The 25,380-nt window shown below is 49.5% G+C and overlaps 10 protein-coding genes across 10 annotated transcripts; 5 read left to right on the top strand and 5 right to left on the bottom strand.

Moving 5' to 3' along the window:
* Window positions 1-31: 31 nt before the first annotated feature.
* FPOAC1_012161 (uncharacterized protein) lies at window positions 32-1,752 on the bottom strand (the record flags this gene model as incomplete). Its single annotated transcript, XM_044856522.1, has 2 exons — window positions 32-1,584; window positions 1,635-1,752. 2 exons carry the CDS (start codon window positions 1,750-1,752, stop codon window positions 32-34), a joined length of 1,671 nt encoding a protein of 556 aa, XP_044703835.1.
* Window positions 1,753-2,635: 883 nt separating this feature from the next.
* MSRB5 (Peptide methionine sulfoxide reductase B5) lies at window positions 2,636-3,293 on the top strand (the record flags this gene model as incomplete). Its single annotated transcript, XM_044856521.1, has 2 exons — window positions 2,636-2,861; window positions 2,911-3,293. 2 exons carry the CDS (start codon window positions 2,636-2,638, stop codon window positions 3,291-3,293), a joined length of 609 nt encoding a protein of 202 aa, XP_044703834.1.
* A 230-nt stretch (window positions 3,294-3,523) lies between these two features.
* On the bottom strand, window positions 3,524-4,908 carry FPOAC1_012159 (uncharacterized protein; the record flags this gene model as incomplete). The annotated part of the gene is made up of 4 exons (XM_044856520.1): window positions 3,524-4,102; window positions 4,153-4,347; window positions 4,400-4,424; window positions 4,856-4,908. 4 exons carry the CDS (start codon window positions 4,906-4,908, stop codon window positions 3,524-3,526), a joined length of 852 nt encoding a protein of 283 aa, XP_044703833.1.
* Window positions 4,909-5,357: 449 nt separating this feature from the next.
* Window positions 5,358-6,622, top strand: FPOAC1_012158 (uncharacterized protein; the record flags this gene model as incomplete). Its single annotated transcript, XM_044856519.1, has 2 exons — window positions 5,358-6,153; window positions 6,213-6,622. 2 exons carry the CDS (start codon window positions 5,358-5,360, stop codon window positions 6,620-6,622), a joined length of 1,206 nt encoding a protein of 401 aa, XP_044703832.1.
* A 727-nt stretch (window positions 6,623-7,349) lies between these two features.
* On the top strand, window positions 7,350-8,725 carry FPOAC1_012157 (uncharacterized protein; the record flags this gene model as incomplete). Its single annotated transcript, XM_044856518.1, has 3 exons — window positions 7,350-7,356; window positions 7,415-7,506; window positions 7,568-8,725. 3 exons carry the CDS (start codon window positions 7,350-7,352, stop codon window positions 8,723-8,725), a joined length of 1,257 nt encoding a protein of 418 aa, XP_044703831.1.
* Window positions 8,726-8,788: 63 nt separating this feature from the next.
* On the bottom strand, window positions 8,789-10,277 carry FPOAC1_012156 (uncharacterized protein; the record flags this gene model as incomplete). The annotated part of the gene is made up of 3 exons (XM_044856517.1): window positions 8,789-9,200; window positions 9,250-9,994; window positions 10,040-10,277. The coding sequence occupies 3 exons, from the start codon at window positions 10,275-10,277 to the stop codon at window positions 8,789-8,791; spliced, it is 1,395 nt and encodes a 464-aa protein (XP_044703830.1).
* A 1,286-nt stretch (window positions 10,278-11,563) lies between these two features.
* On the top strand, window positions 11,564-12,247 carry TVP18 (Golgi apparatus membrane protein tvp18; the record flags this gene model as incomplete). Its single annotated transcript, XM_044856516.1, has 4 exons — window positions 11,564-11,600; window positions 11,656-11,671; window positions 11,801-11,896; window positions 11,947-12,247. 4 exons carry the CDS (start codon window positions 11,564-11,566, stop codon window positions 12,245-12,247), a joined length of 450 nt encoding a protein of 149 aa, XP_044703829.1.
* A 1,231-nt stretch (window positions 12,248-13,478) lies between these two features.
* Window positions 13,479-16,475, bottom strand: FPOAC1_012154 (uncharacterized protein; the record flags this gene model as incomplete). The annotated part of the gene is made up of 2 exons (XM_044856515.1): window positions 13,479-15,520; window positions 15,566-16,475. The coding sequence occupies 2 exons, from the start codon at window positions 16,473-16,475 to the stop codon at window positions 13,479-13,481; spliced, it is 2,952 nt and encodes a 983-aa protein (XP_044703828.1).
* A 2,444-nt stretch (window positions 16,476-18,919) lies between these two features.
* Window positions 18,920-20,140, bottom strand: FPOAC1_012153 (uncharacterized protein; the record flags this gene model as incomplete). Its single annotated transcript, XM_044856514.1, has 1 exon — window positions 18,920-20,140. One exon carries the CDS (start codon window positions 20,138-20,140, stop codon window positions 18,920-18,922), a length of 1,221 nt encoding a protein of 406 aa, XP_044703827.1.
* A 388-nt stretch (window positions 20,141-20,528) lies between these two features.
* FPOAC1_012152 (uncharacterized protein) lies at window positions 20,529-25,375 on the top strand (the record flags this gene model as incomplete). Its single annotated transcript, XM_044856513.1, has 4 exons — window positions 20,529-20,573; window positions 20,626-21,948; window positions 21,998-22,090; window positions 22,139-25,375. The coding sequence occupies 4 exons, from the start codon at window positions 20,529-20,531 to the stop codon at window positions 25,373-25,375; spliced, it is 4,698 nt and encodes a 1,565-aa protein (XP_044703826.1).
* Between the last annotated feature and the right edge of the window lie 5 nt (window positions 25,376-25,380).

Below are 25,380 nucleotides of genomic sequence, written 5' to 3'. Positions count from 1 at the left end.
AGCCATCTAAATGTTTCCAAAAGCACACCACCTACTGCCACACATTAGAGAACAAGTCCTCATCTCCACCGAAGCCGCCGGACTTTGTTTGACCAGTGCTTCCACTGGCAGCAGGCCCGCTGCTGGTCCATCCTCCAAATTCCTCGTCGGCTGACACCTTGGGTGATGCGATAGGGTTGAAACCGCCAGATGTCAAGCCTCCAGATGCTCCGGGGACTATGGGAGTGTTAGCGAAAGCGCCTCCCGCGTTACCCCATCCAAAGTCGTTAGATGCAGACTTTTCTGGTTCAGGGGCCTTCTGAACAGGTGCTGGAGCTGCGGCAGGGGCTCCCCATTCGCTTCCACCCCAGACATCAGCACCAGAAAAACCACCCATAGAGCTTGTTGTGTTACTGGTAGGTGCAGCGGCGGGAGGGCTTTGAGGGGAAGAGAGGTTGAAGACGGAGCTGGTGGAAGCGGCTGCGGGCTGTGGCGGTGGAGGCGATGTGGTCACAGGTGCAGAAAGATCAAAGAGATCGCCCATAGCAGAAGATTGAGCAGGCTTGGGCGCGGCTGGGGCTGCAGCAGGTGCAGGCACGGGGGAGGAAAAGCCGCCGAAGTTGGAAAAGTTGGAAGATTGGTGCTGGTGAGTGGGAGCCGAGGGTTGCGAGGGCTTGCTGTCAAAGAAACTACCTCCTCCTAGGCCGCCAAATGCATTGCTGCTGCTGGATGTTGTACGGCCAGCAGAACCAAGGCTGGCAAAAGGATCGGGGGCAGCGGGTTTGGGTGCGTTCGAAACGCTGAGATTGCTGAAGGCATCGTTGAAACCACCGACTGAACCTTGTGACTGGTGACTAAAAGTGGGAGAAGCGAAACCGCCGAATCCAGCAGATGGAGGCTGCTGTGGCTGAGCCTGGGGTTGGGTTCGAGGTGCAGATGCATACAGAGAGAGGATAGACTGCTTTAAGTCAGGTCGTGACTGGCCGCTTGGGGCGGTACCGGTTGTGCTGGCTGGTCGTGGAGGGGCCTGGGGATCTCCGAAGAAGTCGAGTCCGAGTAGCGAATCCTTTGTGCTTATTGTTCGTGGGGGAGCAGGTTCACCCTTGGGGGGGACCTTGGATGACTGAGGAGCAGCGCTGCTCGATCGCACAGGAACAGGATCTCCACCGATAAGATCCCCCTGAGGAGGGGGGACGGCCCTTGGTGCTGATGAGTTGCCTAGGGAAGCCTTCCTGAGAGATTCTTTGCGCTCTATGACCTGCTTCTCCTTGACGAGACTAAGGGGTACATCGTCGTCGCCTTCAACGTCCAGGGTCGCAGGATCGGGCATGGGGCCGTCCATCACCCATCGCTTGAGTTCGTACTTTGTTCGGATAAAATTCTCGATCTTGGCTTCGGAGGGAGCGTGACCAGCCGCAAGCTTTGCCTCCCAGTATTTGTTGGCGCGGGCATTGCCCCATTTCAGTACGCTCTGAAGTTGTTCGTCGGTCCAGGAATCGAGGTCGACGGACTTGACTCGGCTGATGTGAGTGCCCATGCCACGGTGGATGCCTGAGCATCGGATACAGATGAAGACGCCAAGATTCCAGCTGGCCCATCGAGGATCTGGCCAAGTCAGCAGGGATAGTATACAGAAGTTGAGGATGAGAGCATACGCTTGTTTCTTTTGCAATCAGAGCAGACCTTGTTGGCTTCCAGCTTGAGGAGACTCTTGATGGTAGCTTGGTTTTGCGCCGCCCGCTCAGCGGCGGGGTTCGGGGCTCTCCTAGACATGATGGTATTGTGACGAGAAAGAGTTGAGGTATCGCAAGATTTGATGTGGATGCTTTTAAAGACCACTCTAGGAGAGTTTTGTTGCAAAGTGGCAACCTAGAGTTTAAAAGAGGTGCCTAGAATTGAGGTGGATGGAGGTCAATAGGGAGGTGCCAAGATGGTCAGGTTGGTGATGTTTTAGTTATCATTAGCAGTTGGAGCCCAGCGGAATTAATGCACGGGCCTGGACTCTTTTGGTCGAGGTACCTGGCCCCTGGACTTAGCGGGGAGGTTACATGGATGGAAGTTGCGGTGCGTTGAAGTTCTTCCTCACATTACATGACACTTGCAAGGTCCTTGGCTATAGTCCTTTGAAGTTATTAAAATTTTGAATAAAACTATCTTTCCTTGACAAAGACTTTGGAACGCCAAGATGCTAATATTCATTTCCAAAAGTGCTATTGCCAATTGACTTTTACATAATTAGAAGCTATTCCTTTCCAACTTAGCCACGTTGCGACATATTAGGGCTGAACCAAGGAATAGTCAGGGTAATGTCTAGTCTTAGTTCTAACTAATACGCTTTGAGGAAATGCTGTTGAATAATCGTCGTTGAATAATTCCCTTGTCGGAGATCAGCTACTGTCGTATTAGGTTGGAATAATATCAGCGTATATGCGCTGAGATTCAACAAAGAGCCACGATTACAGCGTACAGCGGAGCGGGTTCAAAGCTGTGGCTGTGCTTGTGCTTAACAACCTCCCGGGCTCACTCGATGATGCAAATGATTCCACAGGTTGCCACTAACTAAATTGAAACCCCGGACTTATAACGCCATTTAAGAAGTGGAATGTAATCCACTCTTCCAACCAAATATAAATACACGCATCGAACCTCATATGCAATGCGCTTCTCTCCATTCCTGTCAAACATCATCTTTGCGTTCTCAAACATTACCCGTGTGAGACCTCCACTGACCTCACACTTGGCCTATCGACCTATTCCTCTTCGATCTTTGTCTGGAATTCCCATCCTGGGCGCTTTATTCGGCACTTCATCTAGAAACAACTCTAAAATGTCTTTTCCTGACCAGCGTTCGGACGACGAGTGGCGTGCTGTCCTCAATAAGGGTGAGTGCCTCATAATAGATTCTTTAAGCGCAGCAACTAATGAAAGAAGAGCAATTCCGTATTCTCCGTGAGAAGGGTACCGAGCCTCCAGGCTCAGGAAAGTTTGATACCCATTACCCTGACGAAGGTGTCTACACTTGCGCAGGCTGTGAGGCACCTCTCTACAAGGCCACCCAAAAGTTCAAGTCTGGCTGTGGTTGGCCAGCCTACTTTGATAGCATCCCCGGTGCGGTTGTGCGTCAAGAGGATCGCTCCTTCGGCAAGGTACGAACTGAGATTGTGTGCTCCAACTGTGGTGGTCATCTAGGACATGTGTTCAAGGGCGAGGGCTTTGACACGCCCACTGATGAACGCCATTGTGTGAACAGCGTCAGCATCAGCTTTTCTCCCAATGACAAGGCTGTCAAGGACAAGCCTGAAAGCAAGGCTTGATATTAAGATTTGTGAGCTTGGGAAGGTTGTTGATGAGATCATGAGGATATGAGGATATGAGTGGATGAGAAGTACTTGGCGTTGACGATGTGGTTGTGTTGTACTCGGAGAGTCGAATAGCCAATGGAAATTATTAACGAAAGTGTTCTAGAGTGGCTACCTAGTGGCTTAAACGCCCAGTATGATGTATAGTGATTACTGCTACGTTGTATCCTATCTCCACTTCCTTATCAGTCAAACCTCTCGGGAAAGCTAACCCATTCTCCCAAGTCCTCATCCCAGTGCCTGAACAATTGAGTATTCTGATCCCAGGCCCAGTAGTCGTCTTCCTCACTGTATTCAGAAAACTCGATCTCGGGAGGAGTAAGAGGCTCTCCTCGCATATAGGCTTCTTCAACGCCCGGACTGACAGCTCTCAATGGTCTGTCCTCCAAAGCAATAGTCAAGCGTCCTATCTTGTCTTCTAAATCTTCTATTCTTAAAGGCTCCACAGTGTCGTCGGTGCTTTTGTAAACGTATTTGATCCTCTCGAAACTGGGGTCAGTACCGTTCTTCTTAGCTGACGGGTCCCAATCCCGAGCTTGATCATGTTCCCGATATACATATCTCAAGTCGCCCCGTGTCTGTTTGTGCTGAACAACATGACAATTCGGAGTGTCTACCTTGGTCACTTGACTTGGTCCACAGTCAGGCTTCTGCTGGTGGTAAAGCTGCCTTCGACGACATCTTGCTCTCGAGGAGGCTTCTAGGGAGCGAGCCGTGGAGAACACCATTCTAGGTGTTGCATGAAATTGTCCAATGGGAGGTATCTATGAAGTGTCAGTGCCATATAGGGCTGCATGGTTTCAAATTACGATACCTGGCACACTGCCCGGTAGCAGCTCTGTCCACCACTTTCAGGAGTTTCTTTCCTTTGCACCGAACCGCCTGCAGATGAGGCTTTGGGGCCAACTTTCAGAGCCATCGAATCAGATTTATCAGGCCGGTTCATGCAATTGTTCTTGGTGGCTTTGTTGGTGTTTCTGGGAGTTCCGTGAAAGATACCTTCTGAGGCCTGTTGGATAGGTCAGAATGCAGTAAGATGCAGTCGTAATTGGTATACCTACTGTCTGTTTGATAGACGTCACCGGTCTAAGTGACGGTTATGAAGTCCATTTTAGGGCATGTATGGAGATCTTTATGTCCTCGATGTCAGAAGGCGGAACAGAAATGGGCAGCATCATCTCACTTGAGTATGCGGCTCGTTACGACAACAGGCGAATGTGTTTATTACTGAGCCGCATCATGTGTAAACAAATATGTTATTGTGATATCGATTCATACAAGCTCCTTATTTCGGAGCCTGACGCCCGAATAATATGCTTCTAAGAGGCGCAGCAACCAGTAGTTAAGCTAGTCAACCCAATATGCGATCGCCTTATAAAATGAGGTTGAAACTACATTAAGGCATTTCGTAAAGTCATAAAGTCGCTTGTTTTTAGTGTAACTGTGATTTAAAGTGAGACATGGCATAATTGTGATAGAGTGCATTTTCAATGATGCGTGGCCAGTCTTGATCGCACAAGTCATGAAAGGCGGCTCTTATTTCACCGTCACTCTCTAGCACAGCCTCCATCGACTCGGTTGATAGAGGCTGTGCATCGCACCCGGCGTCAAAGACCAGTCAAGAGCCTTATTTTCTACATGTTTTTGCGGGAACCAAGGACTTGAGCTGACAACCCGACAGTACGCCTAGGGTTCGAGAAGCGTGGTGATCCTCAATGTCACCCAATGACTGGATACCAATACTTGCATATTGACTACCTTGCCTAACACGATGCGATGTTTGGGAAACCCTGGCAGATTTGTCTCTCTACTTTACGCAGATACGGAGTATTGATATACTTCACTTAAGTCCGGTTCGACTAAACTACAATATTCTACCGTTTCAAGTCTCACGTTTTAGCTCTGGCGACTCACCCAACAGCCACAACTGTTGTTACTTTTTTCTTGCAACGTCCAACATTATAACCAGGCACTTCTACCCTCTGCCTATTTTCCATTTTTATCAACACCCCAAAAGTTATGACCCCGCCGAATCGACAGCGGAACCCAGCTCTGGCTTCTCGGCCTGGCCGCTTGAAACTGAGTGTGCTTGAAGATACTATCAGGCAGGCTTCGGGTCGTTCACGGTCACCCACAAGTCTTAGTCCTATTTCCAAAGATCGATCAAGGCGCCGAAGTAGTCCATCTGTTGTCTCCCATGCTGCCGAATCAATTCGTCGACGAAGCAGAAGTGGAGGACAATTGAATAGTTTGTCTTTCACAGACCCGTCTATACAACTCCAAACACAACCTTCGCAGTCATTTTCGCCTTTGTTGTCTCCGCAGGAATCTTCACCATTTCCTCCATTTTCTTTTGAAGAGCCCGTCATTTTCACCGACGATGAGCCGCCGAGCCAAGGACAGTCTCCTGTTGCACAGCCTTCCGGGCATAACTTAAACTGGCAACTCGCTGCACAGCCTCTTCAGACTCTTTCAAGGGCTCAGTCAGCGAAAGTCAAGGACGGTCAAATGATTCGAATTACTGTCAAAACACAGACAACTGAAGTGCCTTGCATCGCGAAATGCTATCTCAACCGTGCGTCAAGTGTCGTTGATAACGATTTTGCTCGTAACTGGGGTGTCAAAATACATCCTGTTCCCAAAACACGATGGAAGGATGCTAAACACTGGTGCGTGCTGGACGTAATTGATGTGGAAACGGTTGGAAGTATGCAGCAGCAATTGCGTATTCGTTTGGGGAAACTCCCGGATCAGCGGTTCAGTATTGAGCTGGGCTTTGATGCCCTCAAGTCTCTTCGCCTGGTTGATGAAGTTGGTGAGTAGCATTTATACGTCTAGTCCCAATTAGCTCAGTGAGAACTAACACCAACGCAGAAGCAGTCTCGCCGCTCTCAAGATCTGCACCTCCCAGCCAATATCCATCATGGGCCGACTTCAGCCCTTCCTCTTATATGCAGCCGCAGCCGCAGCAAGAACAGTTTCAAGATGCTCTTGGACAATACGCTTTTACGTCTCCGGTACCACAACAATTCAATGCTGGTCGTAACCGAGCGTTAACAGAACCTTCAGTGATACCGGTGATCAGAGTAGATACTTCTTTTGTCAACTCATTGCCAGTCCCTATGCCACTTTGCGACTCAGGGTCTGGCGAAGACTCTAGTTCACCATGGGATGCTCTATCTCTGGCATCTCAGTCATTTCAAGATGACGAAAGAAGTGTTTGGAGCCCAGCGATTTCTGAGTGTGGAGGGCATTCCTCGTCTTACGATACCTGTATGAAATGATGAGTCAGTTGGTACCATTCTATCTGTAGATAATCTTTTTCTTTTGTTTTCTTTTCTTGATATCAGGTTGGCTTTATTTGTTCCCATAGTCAAATTTTGTTCTTTTTATGACGATACCCATCGTGGTGGAAAATACAGTATAGCATAGTAGCAGTGGCAGTGGCAGCGCATGAATCAGGTCAAAATTAAATGAATATTTTCATGTGATAGAACGAGTCCACGTGCTTGCTTATTCACATTAAATCATCATTTTTAGAGTAACTATTTTCTTAGTCACCTTGTGACGCAACAAGTCAAGAAACAAAATGTTGGAGATTCTCTCTCTCCCCGCGTTACTGCACGTTTAAAAAAAAAGCTGGGGGAATAGAATCCACTGAGAACTGGCATGTGATCGGGCGCTAGGAAAAGCGACGCCAATAAACAACGCTAAGCATGGGGCAAGAAGATGCCTCGGTCCCCCAGTTTTTTAGAATGGGAAATCCGTCCCGCGCGTCGGTCTTCGGTCTTGAACGTACTAATGTAGCTTCTTCTCCTGTGACAGACAAAGCTTCCCACCATCTCTTTTCTCTTACAACATCCGAGGTCTACCGAGAATCTTTCTGTATATTAATCCTCCCTGATACTACTCCTCCATCCAAACATTTCATCTCTTCCTGTCTTTGTCTTGCGCATTATACCCAGCCCTCAACTTCTTTACTACATCACACTCAGTTACATCATAGCAAAAATGGGTGGTATGTTCAACAGTCTCACGCTCCGCTTATCATGATGACATACTAACTTGGTTCCTAGTCACCGACCGTATTATTCAGATTGGAGGCCAGATCTCTGGTAACCCGACCGCTGGCGGTCGTGAGAAGATCCTCCAGAAAAACCCCGATGATGTAAGTTTCCAAGATACGAAGAGCTACTTTATGCGCTAGGATTGTTCACTAACATCAACAGATCGTCGTCACCGCCGCCTGCCGAAGCGCATTCACAAAGGGAGGCCGTGGTGGTTTCAAGGATACACACGCTGCTGACTTGATGGCCGGAGTCCTCAAGGCTCTCCTCGACCGTTCAAAGATCAACCCCGCCCTGGTCGAGGACCTGTGTGTCGGAACTGTGCTCGCCCCTGGTGGTGGCGCGACTGAGATGCGAGCTGCCAGCTTGGTCGCCGGTTTCCCTGAATCCATCGCCGTCCGAACCCTCAACCGACAGTGCTCTTCTGGCCTCCAGGCCACCGTCGACGTCGCCAACCAGATCAAGACTGGCATGATCGATATCGGTATTGGTGCTGGTGTTGAGAGCATGTCTATCAATTACGGTCCCGGTGCTGTCGCTGAGTTCTCCGAGGAGTTTGAGAAGGTCCCCGAAGCTGCCAACTGCAAGGTCCCTATGGGTGTTCTGTCCGAGCAGATGGCCAAGGATCTCGGCATCACTCGACAGGCGCAAGATACTTTCGCTGCCTCATCATACCAGAAGGCTCTCAAGGCCCAAAAAGAGGGTCTCTTTGACGAGGAAATCGCTCCTCTCAAGGTCAAGTTCGAGGACAAGGAGGGTAACACCAAGGAAATCACCGTCTCCAAGGATGATGGTGTCCGAGAGGGCATCACCGTCGAGTCCCTCGGCAAGATCCGCCCTGCCTTTGCCAAGGATGGATCTATCCACGCCGGTAACGCCAGTCAGATCTCCGATGGTGCTGCCGCTGTGCTTCTCATGAAGCGATCTACCGCTGAGAAGCTCGGGCAGAAGATTATTGGCAAGTACGTCTGCGCCTCGGTTGTTGGTGTCAAGCCCCTCCTCATGGGTCAGGGTCCCTGGAAGGCTATCCCCAAGGCTCTCGACCTCGCTGGTATCTCCAAGGACGATGTCGACATCTGGGAGATCAACGAGGCTTTCGCCAGCCAGTGCTTGTGGTGCGCCAACGAGCTGGGTATTCCTCAGGAGAAGATCAACCCTAAGGGAGGTGCCATTGCCTTTGGTCACCCTCTGGGCTGCACCGGTGCCCGACAAGTCTCTACCCTACTATATGAGTTGAAGAGAACCGGCCAGAAGGTCGGCGCAACATCTATGTGTGTAGGAACTGGTATGGGTATGGCTGCCATCTGGGTGGCTGAGTAAGAATGTACTACTATAATCAGCATTTATGAAGCACATTTGTATTTATTTCAATCTATATCTTGTTTAGAAACCATCTATCCTCGTTCCTACATTCTTTTCGTTTGCAACCCCGATTAGATGTGTCCCCACCACCAGATCCATCAGTCCAAGCCCGACACTCTTGTACACTACGGTACCGTCTCGTAACCACTGACAAAGATGATCTTCGGACTTCCTCTTTTCTTTATCCAAGGAGCTGCTGGAGCTCTTTCTCGAGTGGAAGAACGAGCTGGACCTCCGCCCTTCGGAGTCGACAGAGCCCGTGGGGCTTGTTGGCGTTTCGCTGGTATTACTTCCGCTACCATAGACGGTTGACATAGAACTCCTGCCATGGACATCCATCTTATCCATATCTGAAGTCAAAGAAGTCTGGCTGCTGGCAAATCCGTCAGATTCTTCTATAGCCAGACGATGGAGCATCACCAGTTCTCCCAGCCTGCAGTAGCATGTTAGCTATGTCTTTAGAGATTGTGATAGGTACTTACTCGACCATTTGATGAGGTCCAATATTGGCAGCTATGATTTCACCCGCATCTTTGAGTACTCCTCTGATGTTATCGACGACGATTACTCCGCCTTCGATGGCATGCTTATGAAAATGCCGATGTGGCTTGTCGTCCCTCTTGGCTGCCAAGTGTATCAGGTCTTCTGGCAACTCTCGCTGATCCGGCGAAAGACTTCCCACAGCGATGATAAGTCTTCCTTTCCTGCGGCCCTCATGGGACGTCAAGATGGACCCATCGAATAGGTCGTTTTGTGATGTAGTACAACAGTAGAGCACATCAGCTTCCCTTACCTGCTCTTTTACCAGGCGCTTATACTCGTGGAACGCGGGGATCAAGAGTCCAAATTTGGTATCGAACCAGCCTTCCCGTTGCTTGATCTCTGGATCAATGTTGGCAAATCGTTTCAACAGTCCAGTCGCCTTGTCACTCCATCGATGGTTTATAACATGAACCCGCTTGATCGTTCTACCACGCATCATCAGAGCAAGTCGAATATGCCAGTAAGCCTGAAGGCCACTGCCAAATACAGTCAAGGTTTTGACGTGATTACGGCGCGCTAGAAGACAAGTTGAAGCCAGTGCAGTCCGAAAGGCTGTCAAAGTAGTCGCATTTATGATGCCAAGTGGTGTTCCATCTGGCGTGAACAAGTTTACAACGCCGATTGGACTAGGCTGTTCAGCATCGTCTGAGTACTGACGAGCTTCAGGACTTGTTGAAGATACCACTGACAAGTCAGTTTAACTCGTCAGTCAGAACAGAAATAGCTCACCTTTGCAACCCATTCCGCATGGCGCGCATGAGGGCATGTAAAGGGTTTCGGCCATTGTTTCTGGGTGCAGTGTTGAAGTACGCTCTGGTTCCTGGAAGGCCTCCTCCAAAGCTGGTGTTCCAGTAGAGAACTCGTGGAGAGACGAAGCCAGTACATGGCGAAACTCTTCAAGCTCATCAACGTTAAGGCCCTCCAATATGAAATTGACCTGATCATTTGAGAGGATTGTAAAAGCCATTGTCTCTTCAATATCATTCGGTAGTGGTACGTTTTGAAAATGACTAGGGAGAACAACAGAGAGAAATTAAGCATATGCTATCGATAAACGGCGCTGTATTTGAACATTCAACCGGTGATCCGGGCATTGCTGCTTGCTAAGCTTGGTACCTTGAGAAGAAGAGGTTAAGTGCGTTGAAGATGATGTAATAGTGTAGAGGTAAGGCATCGGTAGTTCGCACTTGCAGCAAGAACCACCCCACTCACCACGTTATTGATATCTGATCTTCAACGCCCGGCCTAACAAGAATGGCATGTCAGTGACAGGGCTGAATGTTTACAAGAAGAGATACGGTGATGAAATCTATGCTGAATGACCCCAATGGGTCTCTAATGGCCTTGACTTCATACATATATGTCAATTGATTCTCGAAGACCTGAGTTAAACATTCCAAGGTACGGATTTCTCTAGTGCTGACTCCCGGAACCACATGATATTGTCTTAAAAGGATGCCTGGCGTCGGATGCAGTTCCGAATAGCCTCACATTTTTTGATATCTTTATGCCTGCACAGACCCGTTCAATTATGGAGACCAGCCTCCAAAGACTCGTGAATAGCCTTGGCAAAACAGTCAAGTGTTGTCTGAGAAAGAGTCGGACATGTAAGTGAACAACTCCGCTTCACTAAGTTCTAGGCGAGGCTTGGCAATGCCGCGTATTCAACGTACGTCACTTGGCTGTGCAAAAAGAATAAAGATGCCTAAAATGACAGATAAGTCAGTGCCTGGTATACATAAGTCCAAAAGCGCACAAAGAAAAGAGAAACGACAAAGATCGCGAAACGGAACCACATGTGCTTGTTGTTGTGTTTCATCAAAGGAGCCGAACCCTTCGACGTCTCACATTGACTGTCAATAGCGCACCGTCCATCCTCCTTACAGGGACCCTTTCCCCTACAAGAAAAAGCCCACTCACCTGTCCGGTTAGCTTTGTCGACATAACTCAGAGCCAAGCGTTGCGCCAGCCCCAATCAAAACTGGGGACCACCTCAGCAACCATCCCCATCTTATTCCATCCGTCATTTGCCAAAAGGCTACGTTCTTCGTTTCTAGACCTTTCGTCGTCACAACACAACGATACCAAACCCAAGATCAATCTCTCCACCTTTCCGAGTCGATCTTGACTATTGTCGCAACCTCTTTGCTCGCGATACCACTCTCTGATAACTCGATCCCGCATCCATTCTCGCTCTCAATCTCCCTCGGCTTCTCTAATCCCGAATACGAACGTTCGCCGTAAGCTGTCAATATGACTCTCAAAGAAGAATTCCAAACGCGAAACTTCAGTATGTTGCTCCCAACGCATTGCGCCGGTGATTTCTAGTACTAACAATTATGTAGGCATCTACGGACAATGGTAAGCCGCCTATCCACAGCTGTATATAGCTTCAATCATAGCTCCCCAGCTATCAAACTGCTCTTTGCGACTCGATCAATATCGAACGAACTGCGCCATCGACAATGGACTAATATCGCTTGCGTGTAGGCTTGGAATTATTTCCATGATCATTTGTCTGGCTGTCGGAATCGCCAACATCTTCTCGTTCAATGTCATCCGAATCATCTTTTGTGCTTTTGCCATGTAAGGCTCCCTCAGCGTCATGCCACATACCCCAAACTGACAACGTACAGCGCATCGTCGTTCATCATCTTGTTTATTGAGGTCCCTCTCCTCCTCCGAATCTGCCCAACTTCTTCCAAGTTCGACGAACTCATCCGCAAGGTTTCGACCAACTACATGCGCGCGGGCGCCTACGGTGTCATGTCTGCTCTGCAGTTCATCAGCATTGTCAGCGGCTCCAGCAGTTTGATTGCCGCCGCCGTCTTCCTGCTTCTAACAGCCCTTTGCTACCTCCTTGCCGGTGTCAAGGGACAGGCCTTTGTTGGCAGCAAGACCCTCGGTGGTCAAGGTGTTGCGCAGATGATCGTGTAAGCGCACCAATTGCCTACCGGCTCAGTCGATTGAGTGACGGCAACCCGAGACCGACGCCACTCTTCACGACCGAGTACCATGCAGAAGAGTTCGCCATGTAGTGGAGGTGACCAGAGCTCCCAGTAGCTCACGAATGAGGAGGGGTGCTGATGTGAAGAAAATCCGCTTATCTCGACGAGTGAGGACCTGCCAAGGGCAGTGGCCTGTATACCCAGCTGGATTTGGCGTCTGGGATGAGGAACGGCTCATGTTTTGATTGAAGTTGCTATTTTTAGTGTACGAGTTTTAACGACTGTGTTATTCGAGTTACGTTTCTAAAATTGATTATATGCACTATGTTTTTGTCAATCTCGTACTGCTGTGTTATAACCTATCTTTTGAAAGCACCCGATGGTCAATTCGAGCCTCAATGGTCTAAGGGGTAGCTATTGGGATCTGGATATCAGAATTCAGTGCAAAGTTTCTCCCCACACGCATTGATTAATGCCATCCGCTCATCCCTTAAAAATCAGACCAATCTCCCGGAATAGGGAACAGCAACGAGCAATGCTATTACTGGAAAGTTCTCATGGCACTCGTGATATTGTACGAGGCCCTTGGGGTCACAGAAACCGGATGTAACAAGGACGACCAGACCGTATTTCATGAAACAGTGAATCAACAGTTCGGGTTTATAGCACAGGCGAAGCGACAGAAAGGAGGAGTTTATTGTGAATTAGATAACAGTTGCTACATCTGTCTAGAGGGTATTGCTAAAGTCCCTTTCAGGCAGCGCTTTACAGTATCTAAAAAGGGCACATCTGAGAATAGTGATCCTCATGTAGAGGCAGTCAGTCAATTCAACCAAAAACACATACAACCTTTATATCAATGCCTGACGCCACGTTGTCAATCTCCAGAAAGAAAGAAAAGTAGCAGTGACGTTAACGATGTTACAGGACCGCAAAAGAAGGAGATACAAACTGATTGAGGCAACGTATTATATACCTATAAGAAAGGCAATAACTGGCTCCTTCAGATAACAAGCGAGGGGGACATTGCCATGTATATGTATATATTGAACAATGCATTGGTACGCGAACTCAGGAAGGTTGTATATTGTTAAACTAGTGCCGCCAATACCATCGCTTAACATCATGTATTTTATAAGTTTTCAGTTTATGGTTATTGCCGGCCAAGCCGTCTACGATGTGACTATATCCTACTAAGATCGATTGCTATCATCTTTCGTTTACTGCTTGACTTCATCAGACACTCCAACGGGCTCAACTACATCACCACCCTCCTTCTTATCCACAGTCGTCTCCAAAATACTCTCGCCAGCGGTGTTGGCAACAAGGCTCTTCTCCACTTGAACAGGTTCTTGCTCATGCTGGGGTTCCTGTGCTGGCACCTCCTCAGCGTGTGCTTCCTGGGCAGGCTCCTGAGGGGGTTCGACAGCGGGCTGCTGCGCAGGAAGTGTGGGTTCAGCCTCTTGAGGAAGTTTTCCAGCTGCAGGCTCAGGATCCCTATGTACGGGAACAGATTCTGACTCAGGCTCGCCGCGGATTTCTGGCTTGGGCTCCAGGTTAGGTTCTGACTTGGGCAGCGCTTCCTGGGGTTCTGTGGGCGTGTCAACTGTGTCCTCCTTCTTCTCCTCGACTGGCTCTGGCTTTGAGGCACGTTCGGGCTCATGTGCCGACGCAGGTTCCGGCACAGGCTCGGATACAGGCTCAGTAGCGGGCTCAGTTACAGGCTCAGAAGTAGGAGTTTGCTCGCCAGAAACAGACAGGGAGCCTTCAGGACTGATGTACCAGAAGGTCTGAGGAACGGAGAACGTTAATGAGGGTGCTGCAGGTTGCGCGGGCGCGGTTGTAGCAACGGCAGCCGGGCTTCTTGCCGGAGCTCGGCGTTGTGGGCCTCGGGCTCGACCCTTACGAGCATCTGAGAGCGGAACCTTCTCCTTCTCCTGTACCAAATCCTCTTCAGCCTTGGGCTCCTCCTTTTTAGGAGGAACATGTGGTCCCAGCTTCAAACGCTTGTTCAGGTCACTCATGAAACCTGCTTGAAGAGCAGCAATCTTGTTACCGGCAGGTCTGCTAGGAACAGGAGGCTTCTGCTTGGTCTCAATCGAATCTCCTGACGACGACTTGGTGGGTCGAGGAGGGATGCTAGGTTTTGGCTTTTCTGAGACAGGTGGTCTGGACTTGGGTCGCTCGGGAATCGAAGGACGGTCTTGGGATGTTTTCCTGGTCGGTCTTTCAGGGATAACAGGCTTGCTTTGCTCCTGTGGTTCTTCCTTGGCCTCTTCCCTAAGTTCTTCCTTCGTCTCTTCTTTAGGCCCGTCTTTCGTCTCAACCTGGGGCTGAGGAGAATCAACGGTGGTCTCATAAAGTTGGCTTTCCGGAACATCTTCCCAGATATCTCGGCTAGGGAATCGCTGGCCGACAGAAGGCCTCTTGTTGTTGTTGAGGAAGGAATCTGATTCCTTTGATTCGTACCAGATAGACTTATCATGGCTCTTGGGAGGTTGAACATCTACAGGACCGTTCGCTTCTTGCTCTGCGAGTTCTTCCTGTCTCTGAGCAAAGAGATGAGCAGGGGTCTTGGGACGATCCATGGCAGATGATCGTCGTCGGGGTTCCTCCTCTGGCTCTGCTTGCTCTACTTGGCCTGCCTGGTCTGGGGTCGAAACCTCCACGGTATAGTGCACGCTCTCTGGTGCATCCTCCCAGATATCCTTGCTGGGGAAATAGTGCCTGGCCTTGTTACCAGATGCTGGCTTCTGGGCGTCCTTGTTGCCGTCTTCAGGGAAAAGTGGCTCATATTCCTCGACATCATCCAAAGAAGTGGGAGTAAACTCTTGAGAATCGTTGTTCTTGTAGATGCTGGTAGGTCTGCTCTTGGGTCGATTGGTTCTGCTTAGAGGGCGGCTAAGGGGCTCGTCAAGGTCGCCGCTATCTCGACGATCATGAACAGGCTCGACAGCGGGTCGCTGGCTGTAAGGATGGTCATCGTTCTGAACCTCATCCTCAGCCAAAATGGGCGCAGTGTACTTGTGCTCCTCATCCACAACAGTATCGCCGTCACCATATGACCGATACTCAGGGTGCTTGGGATCATCAACGTGCACTGTATGTTCACCCTCGGGACTGATAATCTCCGATTTGAATGAAATAGGCTGAACCTTGCCTTCACTGGTAGAGGCAGGGCGGGGTGAAAGACGGGAGGTGTACTCTTCGGTGGCTTGGAAACCAACCTCGTCTGTGGGTGTAGATTGGTAGCCCGATGCGCCTGCGATTGTTAGCTATTGATTTATGGAGTAGATATGGTACTTACTCAGGCCCGCGCCACGAGATCGTGTATCTCTGACCAGCTTGTTCAGGTCATCCTTGCTCATAGCAAAGTCATTCTGACGATCATGCAGTGGGGTCTGGTGCTCCCTCTTCAGGACCTCAGGGTGCTTTTCATAGTATTCCTTGTCGAGCTTATCCTGGGGGGTAACGCCATGGCCGTGAAGGCCGTAGCTACCTGGGGGTCCACCACGAGAGCTGTGCTTGCGGTGGTGATGCTTCTTGAACTCCTCTGAACCAGGGCCAGGCGAGGGAGCCTGGACATCGCCCAGATGGGGGTTCATGGGCACACGTTGGCCGATTTCAGGGATACCATGGTCATCCTCAACCTCTTGGCGGCCATCGCTAACCGAAACGTTGGTGCTTGACTGCTTTGTGGCTTGGGTAGATCCGGGGCGACCAATGCCGAACTGTGCTGCCTTATCGGAATCGGTGCGGGTGACAGCTTGGACACGCTGCTTGGCGCTTTGAGCTGGGAGGGAAGGCTTGGGAGCATGGAGCTTGAGGTCCTCAGCGATAGTACGTGTCTGTTCAGGTGACGCAGCTTCCTCCTGTTCTGGGGCCTGAACCTCTTCGGGCTTGATCTCATGGGTCACGGCACTGTACTCAGCACCCTCCTGGCCAATGGAAGGCATGGAGACGCTGGTAGGGCGCTTGATTGGCTCCTGTTGAGCATCACTGGGGTTGAATCGGGCAGAAATAGGGCTCTTTTTAGGGATGCCCTCATTGAATGGCGAGGGAGCGAAACGAGCAGGGTTGGGAGATATCGAGCGGTCAGGTCGTTTCGTAGGACGAGGCGGGATCTTGGGGACGTCGGCCACGGACTCGTTGTTGTCCTGGCTCTTAGCCGGACGAGGCGGGATGGCGGGAGGTTGTTGCATGGCGGCGGCGGTCATTTCTGGTGTTTAGAAGCTCGAGGGAGAGCGAGAAAGAAATATTGCAGAAACAAAATAAGAGAGGTAGTCTGGCAGCTTGCGTTTAAGACGATGGATGGCTGCGTGATGGGACCTATAGCAACCGACAATGGGTCAGGACTAAGCGATTAGTATGAAGATCAAAGGATAAGTGCGGAACCAAAGCAATTGGAGAGCATAGCATGGGTTTTTTTGGCGCTTTTAGCGACAGGGGGAAAGACTGGTATTTAAAGACTTTTTGGTAGTCAGTCTTTAAACCAGCTCCCGTCGCATCAGGTCCCATTCATGTGCCTGTGCCTGTCTGTGCCTGAACCGGCTACAAGTTTTGGCAATACAGTACAGAACAAGCACGGTGCTGAAGGTTGCATCTGACGGCCCCTGTTGCTTATCGGATCCACGATTTACATACACGCTGAATGTGGCGCTTGCAAATGGATCGATCCGTTGCTATCAGAGGCATTGGAAAATGCCCGCTATGGCGCACCCTGCTGCGCCCACCAGAGTTGCGCCCGTCGCACACCGATACGATTTGATCTTTTGTCTAGGCAGGGACAGAAACTCACCAATGGGAGAGCCGTTATTCGTATATAGTATGTCGGTATTAGTTAGAGGAAGAGATCAAAGCAAGCGACGAAGCTGGCAAGAGTTTTAGAAACAAACAGATAGGATAAGTTACTGCACAGCAACGGGGACTGGCCTAGATATTTATATATGTACTCAACTGTGGCATCATCAATACAAAACAAACCTGAATGTTCAGGTGACATATGTCGTTGGGAGAAAGGATCCAGTCGAGTCCAGTGCCACCGGGAACTGGTGACTTTGTCCCGTCGTCACTAAAACTGTGAAAACAGGGATAGGATAAAGACGCCAAGTGAGACGGTGTGGGACTTTTCCGATCAATACTGTGACTAGATGATGGAGTTGAAAGGTCCATAAGATGTTTTACAAGTGCTTCCAGATGGTAAACTTGTTGCGAAGCTCATGTTTCAAGTTTCAGCTATTTATTGACAGTCCTGATTGTAGTCAAACACGAATTGAGTACTTCTTATAACCTCAACCCATTGTCGATCTCTGTTTCGAAGCTTACATTGATGCTTCCAAACAAAGCATTTTCGTCACTTGCAGGAGACTTGGCTACAGTGCACCCCGCATCCAATAATGCTACAGTCCCTGAACAGAAACAGTCTTTCTCCAGTCCAATTCTTTGAGTTCCATGAGTCTATGATTATATTTCTGTCCAATTCGGTCACAGAGTGAAACCTGAGACGCGCGGTGCAACGACAGTCAATGTCGGAGCTATTCCTGTCTCTCAAATACCACTATTGATGAGCATCACAAGTAACAGTACAATGGTACGGATAGCTACAGGTACCCAACACTTTACTACCGCCGACCCGCCATCGTTCATCATGGCGGGGAACTCTTGCAGCATCTTCCCCACCAACCGATCCATGGTTTAGGTACTTTACTAGACCCGGTTATGCTCTGTTATCACTTATCAGTTACTATTTGCATCGTCCACAAGAAGTCAAGGGATGACGCTTACTCGACGACATTTTACTGGACACTACAGCGAGTAAACTTGTTGACGGTCGTCTGACCAGCCGAAAAGAACTATCAAAACATGGATTGCAAGTGAAGACGATGAATAAGTACATCGGTCTGGAAACCTCCAAATTAAACAACAATATCTCTCGTGACTAGCAATACAGTCTCGACTCGGCCAAGGTCAAGCCCGACGACGATCTTAGAACCCTGAAGATTCTAGACCTTTAAAAGTCTCGTTGTGGATCGATGTACTGAGCTGTGAACGAGAGACGTCGTCCAAAACTCTGTCTTTCCCTGGGCATCTGACAATCACAATTCTTCAGTCGAATCACATCCCATCTATCCCATCCACTCCCCAGTGAAGTTTCTGTTGCTTTCCTAAAAGAGGTTCGTTCTGACGCCATGTTTCTGCAGCTACTAAACCTCCAGTTCTCCGAGGATTTGAACCAGGACCGGTCCGGTTACCCTAGACAGTCGACATACTTGTACATGATAGAGCGAAATTCAAAAACATCCCAGTCGTGGGAAACGGAGGGAAATGATTAAATTATTTTAGATCAACTTGTTTCTCCTGTTGAGTGTTTTATTGGTCTAATTTAACCACATAGTGCATTGCAACCACTCTATGGGGATACCAGAAAATTCAAGATCAGCTTAGGAGATGAAAATAACCAGTCTAAGAAAAGGTTGAAGAAGACACAAAATGACTGAATCATTCTCCTCCAGTCAAGTAAAAAGTTTTCTTCCTCTAGATCAGACGCATTTCACAGAGTTTCCGTCTGCTTTAACAAGGTCTCGGACCAGATCGATATTCATTTTCTCAACACTGAGTTCATGTACTAATACACTGTTCGATATACATCACTTGCTCTGCTCTACTTACGTCCCCAAGGGTTCTTTTGATCCATACCACCTCTTTCTCTTTCGAGCAACCGGTCGAATTCGTTCTGTGCTTGTTCCTTGGCAATAGCCCTTTCCTCGTCCGACTTGCTGAATGAGAAGCTATCAGCGGAGCCACCAGCATCCTGGTTGCCCCAACCAGACTGTGACTGCGGCTGTGATTCGGTTTGAGAACGGGCTGCCCAAGCTCGAGACTGGTAATCAGATTGCTGCTGTTGTCGAGGAGTACCCTGTGACTGTTGCCGAATGCGGTCCCATGCAGAGCCTGAAGGAGCAGAAACCGGCTGCTTGCGAACAGAGGCAGCGACGGGTGATGCATCATCATCATCTAGGACACTCCAGTCATCGTTGAGCGGCTGTTGATTCTGTTGCGTAGAGGTTGAAGAATGGACTTTGTCCCAAGATTGTGCGGGAGCAGACTGATATGACTGATACCTGCTTTCGGAGCTGGCGTTGTTTGCATCGTTGCTGGCCCATGGGTCCTCCTCTCCACCTCTATGTGCATCTCTGCCTGTGAAGGCGGTCTTTGAAATGCTAGGATTTGACATGACCTGCTCAACACGTTGGCTTGCATCTTTAGTGAACTGCTTTAACCTTGGGTCATGTGTCATGGCAGTTTCGGTCCTGATGAAATTGACAGCTCGAAAGGCGGGTTCAACCATGAGCATCGTGACGGCAACGTAGGCAGTGAACCGGAGCGTATGCCATGTGAACCGAGGGTAGGCACCTCTGATCTTCTTGTTGGTGAATATGCTGGTAGCCTCATTAGGGTTGAATCGGCCGCCAAGCTTGGGCTTATAAAAGGGGAATTGCCAGGTACGACGTCCACGATAGGTCATATATCCAGCGAGTGCGACGCTTAGCCATTTCAGACTGGCGTTAGTATGAATATTGTCGAGGGTGTATTCGGCGATAGCCTTTGCTTCTTCGTCCTCAAGATCTCTACCGAGCGTAGCAGCAAAGCCCGAGACTCGTGAAGTTGCAACTAGGAGGTTCCAATCGCGACGATATCCGATGATTGAGGCGTAAAACGGGGGAGAGTATTCGTGAAACGATCGAGTGACCTGCTCTTTTACGCGGGGTTCATATTGGTTGCGCTGGGAGAGTGCAGCTTGGCGCCATTCCTGCATCGAATGTTTGTAGTTATCTCTCGATTGAGCTGGCCCAGGGCCATTGGGTTGGGGGTTCATCGCCATTGTGAGTATAGATAGGTATGAGCTACAGGGAGCCAAGCCTCTGGTGGACGTTGCGAATCGACAATTTAATGTCAAAGATCGTCGAATGACGGAATTGGCGGGACCAAAAATGGTGACGCTGAGAAGCTCGGTCCACTGACGCACATACTGTTCGCCATGTGGAGTAGCTCTAGTTGGATTAGCTGGGGTTTGAGCTACCATCTGCATACCTACCTCCTGGAGCTAGATCGTCAACACGTGATTTGGTAGCAACAATTGCAAGGGGTACCGCGATCGCGACGCGTTCAAGTCATTAAACGCGTGCCATTCCCTACACTCAATTCAAATGTCCCACTATCATCGTGCTTGACGAGATTGAAACTCACATGTTCAAACTCTGTAAAGTATAATGACTTTCCAGAAATCCTACTCGGATCAGGTGGGCCGAAATAAGGTACGATACGAAAACTATGTACCTATCATTTGACCACGGCTAATTATTGTAGCGCTCTCCATGGCAGCGCTCGAGGAGCAACCCCGTACAGCAACAGCCCAGGCCTCGCCCTCTCCAGCCAGTGTCCGAGGTCACCAAGAATAAACTCAATAGATTTCAATACCACCCAAAACCCGGCGAATCTGTTACAGACGACACGGATAATGAACAAAACACAGCAAAGAATCGAACCACGGACGATGTAACGACCACGCCTGCCACCCGATTGACCTGGCGAGACCTAACTGAAAGTGGCGAAGCTGATGATGAAACCGCTTCGCCAAATGATCGACTACTCTGGGATAACAGACAGGACAATCTTTATCTGAATGCACTGTCTCCCATGTTGACTCGAAAAGGAAGAAAACGTGCCAGAAGCTCGTCGCCTGTATCTTCACCAATTGCGGAAAAGCCAAACACGCCCTCAGTCAACGTTAAAAAGCTAGCACAGGCCCTCAAGTCGCCACACGCAGACCCTACGTTGGAACTCTGGGATCGATACTCCCTAAATGGACCCAATACGGCGGAAACCCCTCTCGGACTAGCAAACCCAACGCTGGCGCAGCTGATGGTATCGTCTTCACCAAGGCCGATGAAACCAGCGGCTGGTGAAGCCAGTCTACGACGAGCGATAAGTTGTGGGCTGAACTGGCCTAAGAGGAGAAGAATAGAGAGGTCGACTTCGGGAGGTCGAATGAGCAGCGAGAAGGAAGACATGGAGGCTTCGAAATCTTCAATGGTAACGGCGTTGCTCGATACGGTGACTAGTAGCATCAATGGGCAGAGCGAGGAGACTCAAGACACACCAGAATCTCCTTCTCCTAAGAAGAGGCGGATATGTGCTACTAGTAGTGGCTCCCCAGTCCAGCTAAAACCCCAACCTAGACCTCAACCCCAGATACCGCCACCTGTGCGAGCCCCTGCGCAGAAACAAGCTCGATCGCCGACCCTAATCAAGGCCTCAGACCCTGCTTCCTCGGACTACGGGGATGATGACTTTGACGAGTTTGACGACGCCACAATATTGCAATTGGAAGCGAGCATTACTGCAACACAATCGGAAATGGAACCGCTGCCAAAGGCAGCGACCCCTAAAAACACACTACCGGATGAGTTTGATGACAAGCTACTGGAAGAATTCGAGGACCTGGACGATGACATCTTTAACGAAGCGGAAGACCTCATAACAACCGATTCGCAACAGGTACCTCAAGCCCCCACAACAACAAAGCCTGAAGATCTGGACGAGGACTTTGGAGATGCCTTTGAAGGAGACTTTGATTTCGAAGCCGTAGAATTGGCAGCAACTCAAGCAGCCCAGAATTGCTCCGGAGACGTACGTCGCACAACCTAGGGGGGTCCACCATATGCTAAGTGACAGGTAGAGCCGGAAACCCAAAACAATTCAACGATACCTGGTTACGAATGTTTTAGAGGGCGAACACACGGATCAGTACGGGAATGCACGACCAGAAAAGGTAGGACAGTCCGTGGCTGTATTCGAGTTTTGCTAATTGTGACTTCAGATCCTTCTTATCCAGGCCGACAACTCGAAAGACATCAAGACGCTCCATTTAAGGGGGTCGTGGTATGACACGCCAGCTCATGCAGATGCCTATGTCCATGTCATAGGCGACTTCACTGCAAGAGGGCAATGCGTTGTCGACGACGCGCAAAATCTTCTCATTTTACACCCTGACCAGCTTATATCCGCCACTGTAGTTGCTGATTCTTTCGGGTGCATGCGCCGCGCTGTACTCCAAGATCGAGTCAAGGCTACCAGCCCACCAACACCGCCGCTTATTTACGGCACCATGCTACACGAAATATTCCAGGAGGCACTTTTTGCCAACAAGTGGGATCTGCCATTCCTGTGTGCCGTCATTGAACGGATCACGGAAAAGCATGTCGAAGATCTTTACACAATCAAGGTCGGCATACCATCAGCCAGGGAACACTTGCAGTCGAAGATGACTGAGTTGAGCTACTGGGCTGGTGCTTTTGTATCTTCGCAAGCCAAACCTGATGCAGTCGTTGAAGACCGAAACGGAAAGAAGGCCAACATGGCTGTTACCAAGCTCCTGGACGTTGAGGAACATGTCTGGTCTCCAATGTATGGACTGAAGGGTAATATTGATGCGACCGTTGAAGTTGTGATGCAAGACGGAAAGAATGCTCGCACCTTGACTGTGCCGTTTGAGGTCAAAACTGGCAAGCACGCAAACAGCAACCATATGGCACAGACTGCACTCTATACACTGCTCTTATCAGATCGATACGACATAGAGATCGCGTATGGAATTCTCTACTACATGGAAACATCAAAAACAATGCGCATTCCTGCGATTCGACATGAGCTCCGACACATGATTATGCAACGAAACCAGCTGGCATGCTACGTCCGTGAGCGAAGCGTTCAGTTGCCGCCAATGCTCAAGAGCAAGCATATGTGTGGCAAATGCTACGCAAAGACATCATGCTTCATCTACCATCGACTGGCCGACAACGGCGACGGAGAGTCAAGTGGAATGAATGAAAAATTCGACGAGCTGGTCAAACACTTGACTCCCCAACATCAGCAATTTTTTATCAAATGGGAGAACCTACTTACCAAGGAAGAAAAGGAGAGCCAGAAAACCAAGAGAGAATTGTGGACGATGACTAGCGTTGAGCGCGAAAAGAAGTCACGGTGCTTTGCCGATGTTATTATTGAAGAGGGATCAGCATCAGTCGATACAGACAACCCCAAGATCAACCGTTATCACTACACCTTTATTAAGCGAAACCCGATAGCCGGCTTCTCGTTCCTCGAGTCCGAGCTGACAGTGGGCGAGCCGATTGTGGTTTCGGACGAGGATGGCCACTTTGCCTTGGCCATTGGTTACGTTACAGCAGTCAAGAGGCAACGAATTAGTGTCGCGGTTGACAGACGTCTACACAATGCTCGAATTCGACAACCCGGGTTTGATGATGTTGATAATCAGGTCTTCGCCAGTATCATGGATGTCGCCCATGAGGGTGCAACCCAGGATGAGACTGCTGGCAAGATTAAAGAGGCTCCTATCAGATACCGACTCGACCAGGACGAGTTCAGCAACGGAATGGCAACTGTTCGAAACAATCTTGTGCAGATGATGGCAGACGACATTTTCGGGGCGAGGCAAACCCGGCGACTGATAGTTGACTTGGAGGCTCCCAGATTCAAGGCCGCCCCAACTCAGTACACGGTATCGGATCGAGACAACCTCAATGTAGACCAGCATCGAGCCATCGAGAAGGTTATGAGCGCTCAGGACTACGCACTTGTTCTTGGAATGCCGGGTACTGGAAAAACAACAACTATTGCTCACATCATTCGGGCTCTCACATCCCAAGGGAAGAGTGTACTCCTTACTTCACACACCCACACAGCCGTTGACAACATTCTCCTCAAACTCGAGTCGGACAGGATACCTATTCTTCGTCTCGGCGCTCCTGCTAAGGTGCACCCTCAAGTTCAGCAGTTTGCTACTCTTGCCGGCCATCCGATGAAGTCGTTTGAAGAGATCAAGGAAGCTTGGCACGGAACACCGATTGTTGCAACAACATGTCTCGGTATCAACCATCCCGTATTCCATGAGCGGACATTCGACTACTGCATTGTGGATGAGGCATCTCAGATTACTCTACCCATTTGCGCAGGTCCCATCAGAATGGCTCGGACCTTTGTTCTCGTTGGCGATCACAACCAACTACCCCCTGTGGTGAGGAACGAGGAGGCGCGTGAAGGTGGTCTTGATGTCAGTTTGTTCAAACTCTTATCCGACACCCATCCCGAGTCGGTCGTCAATCTGGAACACCAGTATCGTATGTGCGAAGACATCATGACTCTTAGCAATACATTGATCTATGACGGAAAGCTTCGGTGCGGTACAGAACAACTCAAAACAAAAAAACTTCACGTCCCGCACATGGAGGCCCTGGTGCAGCGTCATTACGATGCGTCAACCATCCACGCGGCAACGCCCCGATCGTTCTGTTCTGCGCCTGGCCCCAACCGATGCTGGCTATATGACCTTCTTGACAGTGAGGCTCGAGTGCGTTTCATTAACACTGACACCATCCAACCGCCTGTACGTGAAGAGGCTCAAGGCAAACGTATTGTCAATTCAGCCGAAGTTCGCATCGTCTCTCAGCTTGTTGAAAGCCTGTTGACCGTTGGGGTTCCGGATACGGAGATTGGTGTCATGACACATTACCGAGCGCAGCTATTTATGCTGAAAGACAAGCTCAAAGCATTCTCTGGAGTAGAGATGCACACAACAGACCGTTTTCAAGGTCGAGACAAGGAGGTTATAGTCCTTAGTCTGGTACGAAGCAACGAAGCTTGCAATATTGGAGACTTATTGAAGGATTGGAGACGAATTAATGTGGCTTTCACACGAGCAAAGACGAAACTGCTCGTTGTGGGAAGCAAATCGACGTTGAAGGGCAGCGGGAGCGACAGCATGTTGAGCCAATTCATCTCTCTCATGGAGGATCGAAATTGGATTTATGAAATGCCTGTAAATGCATTGGAGAACCATTATTTTGAGGACTTTGGCACACAAATTACGACCGCGGGTACTACGCAAAAGACAAAGTCACCACGCAGGAAAGCTGTTGGAAAGGAGAATCGTAGGCATTCACCGAAAACGGCCAGGATTAGCGACAAGGCGTTATTAAAGGGCAAACTTATCACGAGGGATATCTTGAACGAAATGACCAATGGCGCATATGTTTGATTAGC

The sequence above is a fragment of the Fusarium poae genome, chromosome 4, assembly GCF_019609905.1.
Source record: "Fusarium poae strain DAOMC 252244 chromosome 4, whole genome shotgun sequence".
Lineage (NCBI taxonomy): Eukaryota > Fungi > Ascomycota > Sordariomycetes > Hypocreales > Nectriaceae > Fusarium > Fusarium poae.
Note: the sequence above shows the minus strand (reverse complement) of the source record. Positions and strands in the feature narration are given on the sequence as shown.